This window comes from Helianthus annuus, chromosome 15, assembly GCF_002127325.2.
Source record: "Helianthus annuus cultivar XRQ/B chromosome 15, HanXRQr2.0-SUNRISE, whole genome shotgun sequence".
In the NCBI taxonomy this organism is placed as follows: domain Eukaryota; kingdom Viridiplantae; phylum Streptophyta; class Magnoliopsida; order Asterales; family Asteraceae; genus Helianthus; species Helianthus annuus.
This window is the reverse complement of record NC_035447.2, coordinates 76130648-76144109: the sequence shown is the minus strand read 5'-3', so window position 1 is coordinate 76144109 and position 13462 is coordinate 76130648. Positions and strand designations below refer to the sequence as shown.

At 37.0% G+C, this 13462-nt stretch overlaps 2 protein-coding genes across 2 annotated transcripts; both read left to right on the top strand.

The window, feature by feature from the left end:
• Positions 1-545: 545 nt before the first annotated feature.
• LOC110911832 (gamma carbonic anhydrase 2, mitochondrial) lies at positions 546-5481 on the top strand. The gene is made up of 5 exons (XM_022156482.2): positions 546-732; positions 1708-1851; positions 3098-3223; positions 3297-3448; positions 4883-5481. Exons 1-5 carry the CDS (start codon positions 618-620, stop codon positions 5162-5164), a joined length of 819 nt encoding a protein of 272 aa, XP_022012174.1. The 5' UTR covers positions 546-617; the 3' UTR covers positions 5165-5481.
• Positions 5482-5522: 41 nt separating this feature from the next.
• LOC110911831 (proline-rich receptor-like protein kinase PERK4) lies at positions 5523-10295 on the top strand. The gene is made up of 8 exons (XM_022156481.2): positions 5523-6510; positions 7204-7659; positions 7738-7824; positions 8791-8861; positions 8922-8998; positions 9266-9413; positions 9488-9649; positions 9806-10295. The coding sequence occupies exons 1-8, from the start codon at positions 6174-6176 to the stop codon at positions 10013-10015; spliced, it is 1548 nt and encodes a 515-aa protein (XP_022012173.1). The 5' UTR covers positions 5523-6173; the 3' UTR covers positions 10016-10295.
• The last annotated feature ends 3167 nt before the right edge of the window (positions 10296-13462 follow it).

Below are 13462 nucleotides of genomic sequence, written 5' to 3'. Positions count from 1 at the left end.
TTACTTGTTTACCCTTTTAAATTAATTTAAATTCTCACACTTTTGAATTAATGTACATAATCTTCGAAATACACTATACACTAGTATTACCAATGATCTCTAGATCAAGTGGTGGAGGACTTGCATTTCTCTTGAGAGATGCAGGTTCGACTCCCACTTGGTGCAGAGTGAGGCACTGGTGGGCAGTGATAGGAGACCCAGGAAAGCCTAGGTTGGATCCTTGAGCCAAACGGGTTTTACCGGTAATTTCACCGTCGTGCCTACGGGCGGGTGGGTTACCGGTAATTTCACCGTCGTGCCTACGGGCGGGTGGGTTACCGGGTTTTCTCCGAAATTGGTGGTGGACTCGGGTTACTCTCGGAGTACTCCGTTTGTCCAGTGAGTGCCCCAAAAATGCTCGGAATTGAATTTGTTGGCCGTTAAAAAAAAAAAAAAAAAAAAAAAAAAAAAAAAAAAAAAAAAAAAAAACTATACACTAGTATTAGTTAATTTGAAATCTTAAAAAGACATAAATAAAACATTAATGTTTGAAATCTTAAAAAGACATAAATAAAACATTAATGTGCTATGACCTCACACCTGTGTATCAGCAGCTCAGAGATTAGGGTTATACAAAAATGGGGAGTTTAGGAAGAGCAATCTACCTCGTCGGATCCTGGATCCGTGTCGCTGGCCAAGCAGTTGACCGTGTTGGCTGCAGCCTCCAAGGCAGCCACCTCTTCCAAGAACAAGGTGAATCCCTTTAATTCCGAGACCCATTTTCCCTAATATCATTTCTTTTATTCTTGCACACTACGTGTTTGTGGTAATGCCTGACAGAACTTAAAGCAATTTAGGGCTCGAATTGAACTGATGCCATGTGGGTTTTACTCACTTGGTTGGGGTTGATTCTTCAGATAATCTTGTTTATTTAGACTTTTGTCTTTTTGGGATTTTATGTTGTTCATCTGTGGCTCGTTTAAAGATTAGTAGGTGAATTTGTATGTGTAGCCCTCTGTACATGTCGTCACCGGGTAAGTTGTGAATTGGATCGAGTAATGTTTTAGCATACAGAAGGGCTGCTCTTTGCGTATGAAGGACCTATAGGTTTTGTGCTGTTGGTGTTTTTTAAAGAACATACAGTTGATAGGCTGATGATAAGATTGTGACTTATAGAATGTGTTGACTTCCAAAGATGTACATTGTATATATACATCTTAGCATATCCCATATCATTGGTTCTAAGAATAAAGATGGTGTGATCATGTAGTGAACACTGTTTCTCGTAATAATGACCACTTAAGGTAGTTTCATAGTTATTAAAAAGTTAGCAATGTGCGCGCCTACGCATTCATGTGAGGCAAGGCTGTTGGGCCTGCGGTAAATGCAAGGCGAGTGCCTTCAAAAAGAGCCTGTAGTAGTGTAGTGAACACTGTTTTGGGCTTTCTTATTACTTTTGTTTGGGCTTTTTTTAGGACTTTCTACCAGTGAGCTAGTCAACATGCTTATGAATTTTGATGATAACATAAGATTTTATGAACAAATAAAATAATGTTCATGCACCTAGAAGGCTAGTCCTAAGGTTCTATTCATCTTCCATCTAGAGTTTGTTCGTAATTATTCTAATATGGGCTGGTTTTTATTGTGACTTTTACCATTTGCTATTTTCTGATATATCTTTACCATTTGACAAGTTTTAATTAAACTATCTTTCCAATCTGTCTTTAGTATCTAGGCACCGAACGTTGATGAGTTTATTTGAGAAAAACCCGGTGGTTGACAAAGACGCGTTTTTGGCTCCCGGTGCTTCTGTCATTGGAGATGTTCAAGTGGGGCGTGGCTCCTCAATTTGGTATGGATGTGTTCTTAGAGGTAAGCAAAACTATGACCTTAATACTTCTTATTTTATTTTTTATACCTACATCGCATCCTTATTATCGTTAGGCAGACTTCATAAACTATGATCACGAAAGCCCATCTTTTTATTTTGGAATTCTCGTGGCGGTTTTCCCTTTGAACATAGTAGATACTCAGTAGTCAGTAAAAGTGATAAAATGGTTGGGTATGGTCGAACGGGTTGGGTAGCTTTAGCTTGTCAAAAACTCAAAATGGGTTCGGTTTGAAATGGGTTGTTTTTAGAGCATCAAGCATTTTTTGTCATTTTCTTATAGTAGTTATTGCATTACTTAAGATTACAAACACTATGCCAACAACAACAGTAATCAAGTTTTTTAAAATAAAAAAGAAAGGGATTTAAAAGGCTTGTTCAACAAATCAAATAACAATTTTTTCGGATTTTTATTTTTCATACCTGAATTTGTATCCGATTAAGATTTGATTTATTTGATTAGAATTCGTATTTGAATTTCATGCCCAATTCGAAATTCAGTTCGATTTGTATTTGAAACTCGAATTCAAATTGAATTCGAATAAATTTGATTTATATCAAATTCACCCTAAAAAATAAATTATTATGCTATAATTTTTAAAACTACTACAAACTAATTAGACCACCCGTAGTGGAAGTGAAATTGGGCGTTTTTTTGCCCCAATCACGCCTGCGCACCGTCCCCTTGGGCGTTTTTTTGGTTGGGCGTGTGGATTATAAAACGCCGGACGAAAATTTGATTGACCAATAACAAATTTCCAACTCATTTATGATAACATTATATGTTTTATTTTTCTAAAAAGCTAATAATTAAGTAATCATTGTTGGGGCATTATACCACTACACCCATTTTAGAAAAAGGCCCAGAATGCCCCATTGCTGACTGCCCCATTGCTGACTGGACAGCCACATGGCGAATAATGCCCAAGGGATTTTAGAGTTTAGCTCAAATTTGGAAGGTTTTTTCCATGTGTGTGTGTATAATATAATTATAAAAAATATATATGTGTAATTTGAATTCGAATCGAACTGATATTCATAAATTCGTCTTCGATTACTTGACTCAAATTCGAATCGAGTCCGGGTATTTGAAAACCGAATACGAAGCTTGATAATCGAATTCGAATCGGGTCGAATTTCAAAATTTCCGATTCTGAATCGAATACTAAACACCCGTAACCAAAAGTTCACCATTTTCCCTTTTTTTTCTAACATGAGGTCTATCTTTAGGTGATGTGAACAGCATCAGAGTTGGATCAGGAACAAACATCCAAGACAATGCTCTTGTCCATGTAGCCAAATCCAATATAAGCGGGAATGATTTGCCAACAACAATAGGCAACAATGTTACTATAGGTGAGTAATGTCCATTTAGTTTTTGATTTACATTTATGCCATAATTTGGTGGTGAAAAATCGTACATATGCAGGTCATGGTGCTGTGCTACATGGATGTACTGTTGAGGATGAGGCTTTTGTTGGCATGGGTGCCACGTTGCTTGATGGAGCTTATGTTGAGAAAAATGCCATGGTTGCTGCCGGAGCCCTTGTCAGGCAAAACACACGCGTACCTTTTGGAGAGGTTTGCAGTTTCTCACTCTCTTCTAGATATGTCAAATTGAACGTGACAAGTGGGTCGGGTTGACCCGAAACACTTTTTGTCTAAACTTTAGTATGATTACAAAATTATTATTAGTATTAGTGATTATCTATTTTTTTAAATTAAATGATTTTAAGAGGTTTTATTATGCATTGGGTGACCTTTGACCTGTTTGACCCGTTCAAGCTGTTGTTTTAAGTTTTTGCTTTCTTTTTCTCTACCTGTTTGGTCCATTACTCCATTAGAGATAGAATGTTAGCTGGATTAACGGGAAATTACGGACTCTAGTCTTAGCGAACATGCATGTGCATATTCATAGTCTGCTGAGTATGTTGGTTTTAAGTAGGGTTGTGTTCGCGGGTCTAAACCATAATTTTGACCCGGACACGAGACGAACCCAAAAATAACATGGACTGGCACATGACACAAGTTTTTCTGGGGTTGACAAAAAGTCATAAACACAACCCGTCTAACCCGACATTTTATTTTAGTTTTTTTTTTTTTATATTAGTACTCTAATATAATAAATTTACAACTAAAGATACACATGTATATAAAATAATTACATTTAAACTATAAAATATTTTTATTTTTATTTTATTTGTTAGATTTTGGCATAAAATATTCCGTCAGTTTAAGTTATAACATAGAATACAACAGTTGATGGTATTTCTCTCATATGGTTTAGCTAAATGTTCACGGATTCGACCCAAAATTAACCCATATCTGTGTAGGCTAAACCCAAACCTGTGAATTTCATGTTAAGTTCGTATCGTGTCAGAAATGCACACACACACACACACACACACACACTCTCTCTCTATCTCTCTCTCCCTGTGTGTGTTTACGGTTCATTTCACATTTTGCGGTTTGAAAGCCTGGGTGTAACCTTTCGGCTCACAGCTAAGTAGTTAATGTGGTAAAAGATCGGATATCGGTCAAGGACCGATATTTGAGATATCGGTTATCGTTGTGGGATATCGATTTTAATATCATGTCGAATTTATATATATATAGCAATTTAACACTAACAGTTTAGTATACTTTCCTACCATTACCAAACCAACCTTTTGCAACTTACATAATACTACAATTGTAGCAAGTAGGAACTGATGAAGACTTAAAACACTAACAATTAAGACTTAAAACACTAATAGCAGCAATAAGAAGAAAGACGAATGGTAGAACTAAGAAGAAATGTACTGATATCGGGAAAATCGGTTATATATCGGTCAATGTCGCCGATAATATTGGTACAGCTATTCTGACCGATATCTCACCAGGGGACTGATATATATTGCGATATTAACTACATAGGTAATAGGTTCACAGTTTGGAACTTTTAACCGGTAGTGTAGACCAAACTGACAGTTTACCTTGATTAATTGGTTGCAATAACGTTTATTTTGTGCGTAGGTGTGGGGAGGCAGTCCAGCCAAGTTCATGAGGAAGCTCACAGAAGAAGAAATAGCCTTCATTTCTCAATCAGCAACCAACTACACCAACTTAGCCACGGTTCATGCCGCTGAAAACAGCAAGGGATTTGAAGAAATCGAGTTGGAGAAAACGCTTCGCAAGAAGTTTGCACGAAAAGACGAAGAGTATGATTCAATGATTGGCGTGGTTCGTGAAACACCCGCGGAGCTTACCTTACCTGATAATATCCTACCCGATAAAGCACAAAAAGCCGCGACTTAAGTTGTTAGTTTTAACTCGTTTCGGTTGGTTCGATTGAGGCTCATGAAAAGTTTATTTTGCTGCAATAATCCTTAAATCATGGAGGGTGATATGCTTCTTTGGCATGTTTGTTGACTGTGGTCAGTGGTCAACATCTTGTTTTGATTTATAAAGATTCTAAGAGAGATTGTTAATGGAACATAAATCCATGTATTTGTGGAGTTCATCATAAGGTTTGTGTTTCTTTGAACAGTTTTGACTTTTGTAAGATATTACAAATAGGATTTTGACTTTTTTAAAGAAACGATGCAAAAGGAATCCTGGATAACTTTATGTTCGAACTGTTAAATTTATGTTTTTTTTTTTTTTTTTTTTTTTTTGGGGGGGGGGGGGGGGGGGGCAGATGATTCATAATTTTTTAAAGGTATACTGTGAAAAAAGTTAAATAATGGTATTAAAAGATATAAATTTAGGAGAACATTAAAGAAAATCATACAAATAAGTGGTTTAAAAAAATGAATATGTTATATAATATGCAAGGTTTTTTAATAAATTCATGGAAACGTTCTAAAAATATTAAAAGATTGTTATTTTTGAAATAAATTATGAAATAAATTCATAGAAACGTTCTAAAAATATTAAATTATGAATATGTTGTGATTCTCGTATTGCTATATGCATAACCGTCATTGTTTACTGCGTGTTGGAGTATTTGGAAAGCGAGAAATGATCTTATTTTCCAGTAAATCAGCTAGCACATCGAAAACCGTAAAGGATATTAAATCGTTTGGGTATCTTTGGATAAAAGAATAAGTCTCTTTTTAGAATCCATAATGTAAGGAAAAATGCAGGTGACGTTACAACTAACTCGGCTTGTAAATAGAATTGAACAAGTCTCCATCTTTTTAGGACTGTAACAGCTGGTGTCATTTCTAAATTAGGATCATCATTTCTTTCACACAACAAAGGACTCAAAAGTGATGTGTTTTGATCTAGTTTTGAGATCCTGAAAAGTTTCATTAGACGTCACATGGCTTCGGCCCCTGAAACCGCTCCCTCTCCACCACCACCACCGCCACAGCGCCCTCCTCCTCCCTCACCGCCACCACCACATTACCCTCCTCCCTCCTCACCACCACCACCATTTAAGAGATCACCTCCACCGCCACGATCCTATAGCCCGCCAACTAACTCTACCCGCAAAGCACACCGTGAATCCCCACATTCTAATACAAGTAATGAGGAACTCATTGTTGGACTAGTTGTGGCGGGTTTCGTGTTTATGACTTTTGTTATGATTTGTATTACATGCTGTAGGAGGAAGAAGAAGCAGAAGGCGGCTGCTTACTACACAAAACCGCCCCCAGGTTTCATATTCAAAAACTTTTTCTTTCCTACTTATTACCATATGTTTGTTAGAGCTGGCAAAACGTGGCGTGTTCTGCTAAACAGGTCAGACATGACACGATACGATTAACCCAACTATTGAACCCAAACACGACATGTTTAACTAAACGTGCATTTACATAAACACTAGTACGGACATGTTTAATAAACGGTTACATGACATGACACGTTTAACACGAATAAATGCATCTGGTCCAATAACACATTAATACGACACGACACGTTTAACATGATTAAATAAATAATGGACAAAATCCAGCAACTTGCGACTAATTAAGGTTAAATAAAGAATAAAAAACTTCAATATAATTATTAGTTTTAAACCTGGGTTAAGGGATTTGATACATTTAATTATTTAACAGATTATAAAACTACATTATATTAGTAAATGGGTCATAAACATGTTGTGTCTACCTTTAACACGTTAAACACGATTACTTAAATGGTTACACGTGTCATAAACGTGTTAAGCGGATTGAAACCATTAGACACGTTTTTAACTATGTCATTAACGTGTTGAGCTGTTTATGACCCGAACACTTTCACACCAAAAACTAACCCGCTTAACTTTGTGTCGAGTCGTGTCGTGTTAACGGGTCGAGCCATAAAATCCCGCGCTATATTTGTTTCACATTTCATTGGTGCAACTGCAGGTGGAGACTACTACAAAAATCAATGGCCGGACTCACCTCGTGAGCACGTGATTCAATTTACAAGGCCTGAAATGATAGGTGTTCCAGTGGGTGTGAGTGGCAAATGGGCAGCCTCACCCAGAACCCCGAAAATGCCTCTAGCATTCAACATGAACCACTTCTCATACAACGAGCTGTCAACCGCCACTGATGGGTTCTCACAGGCGAACCTTCTTGGACAAGGTGGGTTTGGGTATGTCCATAAAGGGATTTTGGCTAACGGGCATGAGGTGGCTGTGAAGAGACTGAAATCAGGCAGTAATCAAGGGGACAGAGAGTTTCAAGCGGAAGTTGAGATCATTAGTAGAGTGCATCATCGTCATTTGGTATCGCTTGTTGGATACTCTATAGCTGATGCTCAGAGAATACTTGTCTATGAATATGTTCCTAATAAGACCTTAGACTTCCATCTTCATGGTGAGTTTTCTTGACCCGAATGGAAGTTAACTTTGACCCGTGTGAATATCATAATTTGTAACTAACTTTGTTATGCAGGGAAGCATTGTCCCGTTATGAAATGGGAAACGAGGATGCGGATCGCACTGGGGTCAGCCAAAGGACTTGCATACCTACACGAAGATTGTATGCATCTGTCCCTTGTTACTTATGTCAAAGTGGTGCCTGTTTCGATCCATTTACTAGTGAATGGGTCGAATCAGATTATGGTTTATTTCGAGCAAGGAAAAAACAAAAAGAGTCAAATGCCATTTTCGTCCCTGAGGTTTGGCCAGTTTTGCGACTTTTGTCCAAAGGTTTGTTTTTCCGCAACTGGATCCAAAAGGTTTCAAATCTTGCCATTTTCATCCGACTCGTTAACTCCATCCATTTTTCTCCGTTAAGTCAGGGATATTTTCGTCTTTTTTAATTAGTAAGGGTATATTGAATACTTGTACATTATGTATGCTAAATGCTTGTACATAAAGTGAAAAAGACCGAATTGCCCTTTAAGTTAACAAAAAATACGAAAATACCTCTAATTTAACGGAGAAAAATGGATGGAGTTAACGAGCCGGATGAAAACGGCATGATTTGAAACCTTTTAGATCCAGCTGCGGAAAAACAAACCTTTGAATGAAAGTCACAAAAATGGCCAAACCTTAGGGACGAAAATGACATTTTACTCTAACAAAAAATAGCTGAAAAGGAAATAGGTAAAATCAGCGGTACGATTGGAACGTGGCCCAAAGTATTCTTTCAATGTGTAAAACTCCTAAGTCATTTTATTCAATACATTATATTATTCGGAACTAATATAATTTTTCTAATCATATTTGACGCACTGGTTTATAAATTTTAATGTTTTGGGTGACACGTAAGAAAGTGTACGTTTTGACCAGTTACCCAACTCTTGACCCGCTCATATTTCCACCCTACAAGTTCATACAATTTGGAGACGTTTGATTGTATAACATATTATTATGGGCCGGACCGCTGGTTGGGTTATTATAAACTGAGCTCAAACAATGTATGGGTCGAGTCGGGTCTTAGCATAGCAAACAACAGAAAAAGTACAGTTTATGACACAAAACATCTCTTGGAAACTTGCAGGCGATCCACGGATCATCCATCGCGATATTAAATCTTCCAACATTCTCCTAGACTATAATTTTGAAGCAAAGGTAAGTTCTTTATACATTCATTTTGCAAAATTTTGTTATATCATAAATTTATAAATTCAGGTGGCTGATTTTGGATTGGCTAAACTGGCTTCCGTGGAAGACACTCATATCTCAACACGCGTTGTGGGGACTTTTGGGTATGTTCGTTTTAGCCCATAATAATGAACATTATACGATAAACGGGACTTTTGTCGATATACAGGTTGTCTTCCGGTCACATAATTTTAAGTGTTTTCGGGTTAGGGTTGATATTTTTGACGCGAATATATATATGCGGGTCGTGCTCACGTTGAACAATATAACCTGCCAACTCGAGACCCTAAATTAATTAATTTAATTTTATTATTTTACTTATAAACTTTTAATGATACACTCAAGTTTGTTTTTTGTGTGTATCATTATAGGTACTTAGCTCCAGAATATGCTTCAAGTGGAAAGCTTACAGAAAAATCTGATGTATTCTCATTTGGGGTCATGTTGCTTGAACTGTTGAGCGGAAGGAAACCGATTGATCCTACCAGTAACCGCATGGAAGATGGCTTAGTCGATTGGGTTTGATCTTTTTCCCTTTTCATTCAAATCTTTTAATATCTTTTGCGGGTGTAATCATTTTGGTAAAAAAACAGGCAGGGCCACTTCTCGCCAAGGCGTTGGAAGATAGAAACTACAACGGGCTTGTTGACCCACGCTTGGAAGGGAACTATGAACCACATGAGGTGGCCCGTATGGTTTCTTGCACAGCAGCTAGCATCCGCCATGCGGCTAAACGGCGTCCCAAGATGAGCCAGGTAAGTTTATTGTCAGTTGTTGTTTACCTGGTCCCATTAGTTAGCAGACTATTGGTGGCGCCCAATGCGTTTTCCCTAATGGGGCCTTGTGGTAAAAAAAAAACATCAAACTGTTTTTGTCATAAGTATCACATATATTAATAATACTATGATCAGATTGTGCGGGTTTTGGAAGGTGATGGATCATTAGATACCTTGAACGACGCCCTTAAACCACATCGAATGGAGTCCACATTAAGTGAGAACCAGAGCCACGACACACCGACTTCCATTGTTCATGACACCAAGGCCTATAATAATGATATGAAGAGTTTTGTGGAGAAGGTAACGTCGAGTGAGAAGACTTCTAAAGAAGCCAGTAGCTAACACAAGTGCACCCGTTGTTCTCGAGCAACAAGATAGCTGGCTACGCGCGTCTTGTAAGAATGCAAGGTTCTAGGAAAGCTGGTGGTTGGTTTTCTGAATTCGGTCATGTGCTACAAGACATTAAGGTAAGGTTTACGCGGTTGAAGGGTCGAGTAGATAAGAGGAATAAGCATGAACATCTTCTGCAATTGTTTTAACAATGTTTGTAACGTTGTGTATACACTTTTGAGAAATTTCTGTTGTATCTTAAGAAACTAAGTATATGTTACATTTTGTCGTATATTGTATCATAAATTGCAGGATGGAATGATTATAAGATCCTAGATTAAGAGGATTAATCATCATTTTCAGTTTTGTTTTTGTTAGAATAGATATACTAAAATAAAATTAGACAAGATATGGCCAAGACAAGTTGAGCGACAAAGATAAGATGATATAAGATAAGATGCAAGTTGCCAAATAGTATCAAGTTGTATTTGTTTAATATAGTTCCTACCCTATATATACTATATAGGGACCAGGATATCGAGAAAACCCCTTTGAGTTCAAGAAACTCAATCTCCATCCTTCATTAAAAAAATCTATTGTTGAGATTGGATGTTACAAAAAACAACATTCTGACATGTGTAACAGACTGACAAAAGTAAATCTATGTTTTTTGCTTTTCCACTTTTCTGTCTAACACAAAAAAAATGTAACAGGTTTGTCTGTTACACTAAAATTTTTCTATAAAACATGTAACATATTTTTTTACATGCATTACACATTGAAAACTCGTAAAAACTAAGTTAAAAAATGTTAACACTTCGTAAAACCTGTAAAAATTTGCTATTGAAAAAAAAGTGTAACGTGTAATATATGTAACAGATGAAAAAGAAAAAGGTGTAACATATATTCTTTCTCTCTCCTGACAAAAAAACTATTACGTGTCATATCTGAAAAAAGTGTAATACGTGGCAACATGTGGTCTATCCATTGAGTTTCTTGAGTTTTTTGAACTCATATGAGTTTTTCCTATGTAATTGCCATACTATATATAGTATGCACATGTAAGATTAAAAAATATGAGTGAATACAATGTCAGAGACGCCGTCCCTGGGGATTTAAGTGACTGGGACGAGCAAAAAAGAGGCACTTGACCTAACGAATTATATAAACTATTTTCTTAAACGACATTTAACACTATAGCAATAAATACAATAGAAATACAGCATTATGATAGAATTATATACCGTAATAGCTAACCGATGATTCGTGGAGCTCTCCTAGCATTCTTGATAGCAAACTTTTTGATAATCTCTTCACAATTTATATTCGGTAAGATTTCATTCTTAATGGCTATCATCGCCAATCCACTAAGTCTTTCTTGGGACATTGTGGATGGTTGTTTAGGAGGCATAATTTCTAAAAATCAAATTCAAAGTCAAAACCATTACTTAATCCTGTATTATTAACAATTACTTAATTTTAAGTCTAACAATTACTCAATTCTAGTTTCTAAATCTAACAATTAACAAAACACCCAATTTAGGGCTCAATATCCAACAACAACACACCTAATTTAGAGCTCAACATTCAATAAAACACCCATCCTAGAGCTCAACATCCAACAACACACCCAATTTAGGGCTCAATATTCAATAAATCACCCAATGTAAGGCTAAATTAACAATTATAAATTTAGAAAAAAATTGTGAATCCATAAAGTGGAACAAAAAATAACATAGGGATAAAGTTTCAATGTCGTCGTTTTGGGAGTCGGATTCTTGGTTTCCGACTAATGTTTTTTCCTACAAATGTTGTTCCATTATGTTTTAAATGTGTATTGTGGAATGTACCGGAATGAGAATTCTTTTAGAGTGATGGTGGCCAATATATTTGAAATTGATATGAGATAGAAATGGGAATAAAAAGATAAAGGGAGACATTGGTTTGGTGGCAAATTATCCCTATGTAATTTGGGGTTGTATCTGTTTTGAAGTTGTGGTGGGTGGTTTTTTGAAGAAGAGGAAGTGGAGGCGATGGTTGGACGCGGTGGATAGTGGAGGTGGTGGAGGGTGGAGGCGGTGGAGTGGTTATTAGGTGGCTGGAGACGACAGTCAAATGGGGTGTTGCGGTGTACCAAGGTGGGGGTGGGTTGGGGTGATGAAGTGGTGGTGGTTTGATGCTTCATTTTTCTGGCAAGGGTTTGGTGGTGTAGAGCAGTGGCGGACCCAGGAATTTTTTCATGGGGGTACGTAACATTTTTAAAATTTTAGGCCCCAAGGTATATAAATAAAAAATCGGTTCGTATCGGGTCGGTTCGGGTCGGTTCGGGTCGAGTCGGGTCATGTAAAACAAAAGAACTTAATTTATATAACCCACCATAGCATAATGAAAACAAAACGAAGCACATGTCTACTATGGTTAGTATGCGGCTATAATAGGCTGCTGGAGGTGGATAATATCAACCAAAAACCAACAAAAAATCATCAAAAATAACAAAGAAACTTACCCGTGGCTGATTACGGTGGTATGCGGCTGCTGACTGTTCACTGTTGTCGCTGTTGATGTTCTGATCACTGGCGTGCAAGGACGATAAAGAGAGCAGGATAGAATATGTAACAGTTTGGGCTTGATTATTTTATTTTAGTTTGAAATATTGTTGATTTGTTGGGTTTGTTTATTGGGCTAAGACTTAGTAGTGGGCTAGTTAAATGTATTGGGTATTTGGGTTTAGTTATTTAGGTATTAAAAGTAAAATAATTTAGGTAGTATTTTTTATAAAATAGGAGTTTACTAAAGAATATTTTTAAAATATAAATTGATAACACTTTTTACCTAAGGGGTGCGGACGAAAAAGTCGACGAAAAAGTCCAAGAGGTGCGGACAGAAAATTCCATGGGGTGCGGACGGGATTTTCGACGGAACTTAGCACTAAAATTTTTTTTTCCCGGGGGTGCGCTCGCCCACCCTGGGCTAAGCTTAGGTCCGCCCTTGGTGTAGAGGTGGTGTTGGTTGGTGGTGTAGAGGTGGTTTGGTGATTGCTATTATAGACTACTAGAAAGAGAGAAAAAAAGGGAGAAGGGGTGGGTAAAGGTGGGCCTTACTTTTTTAAAATATATAATAATTAAATAGATTATTTAATATTTATAATTATTATTTTTTAATAATAAGGGCATTTTAGTCATTTCGCACACCATTTGACTTAAAACATCTTCAATACCCCTTTGACCTAATTTCAGCCCTTTATTTTGTCAATCTACTTAGTTAGTTTAGCTACACCACACCACTACCGCCGATTACCATCATAGACGACCGTTGTCATTGTGTCTGAATCCAGATCCACTGCCTACACCGTCGTTGGAAGTGTCTATTTACAAAGTGTCACCGGATAAGATCGAGATTGTATCTAAGTCGGAGATCATACCTAAATCGGATATCAGAGTAAGTGTGTGTGAATAGGAG

Excerpts from the sequence above, each read along its gene's own strand:
- LOC110911832 (XM_022156482.2), top strand. The coding sequence starts at position 618 with ATGGGGAGTTTAGGAAGAGCAATCTACCTCGTCGGATCCTGGATCCGT. Across the intron at positions 1,852-3,097 it reads GTATGGATGTGTTCTTAGAG|GTGATGTGAACAGCATCAGA; the intron begins GTAAGCAAAACT and ends GTCTATCTTTAG. Across the intron at positions 3,224-3,296 it reads AGGCAACAATGTTACTATAG|GTCATGGTGCTGTGCTACAT; the intron begins GTGAGTAATGTC and ends GTACATATGCAG.
- LOC110911831 (XM_022156481.2), top strand. The coding sequence starts at position 6,174 with ATGGCTTCGGCCCCTGAAACCGCTCCCTCTCCACCACCACCACCGCCA. Across the intron at positions 6,511-7,203 it reads CTACACAAAACCGCCCCCAG|GTGGAGACTACTACAAAAAT; the intron begins GTTTCATATTCA and ends GTGCAACTGCAG. Across the intron at positions 9,414-9,487 it reads AAGATGGCTTAGTCGATTGG|GCAGGGCCACTTCTCGCCAA; the intron begins GTTTGATCTTTT and ends GTAAAAAAACAG.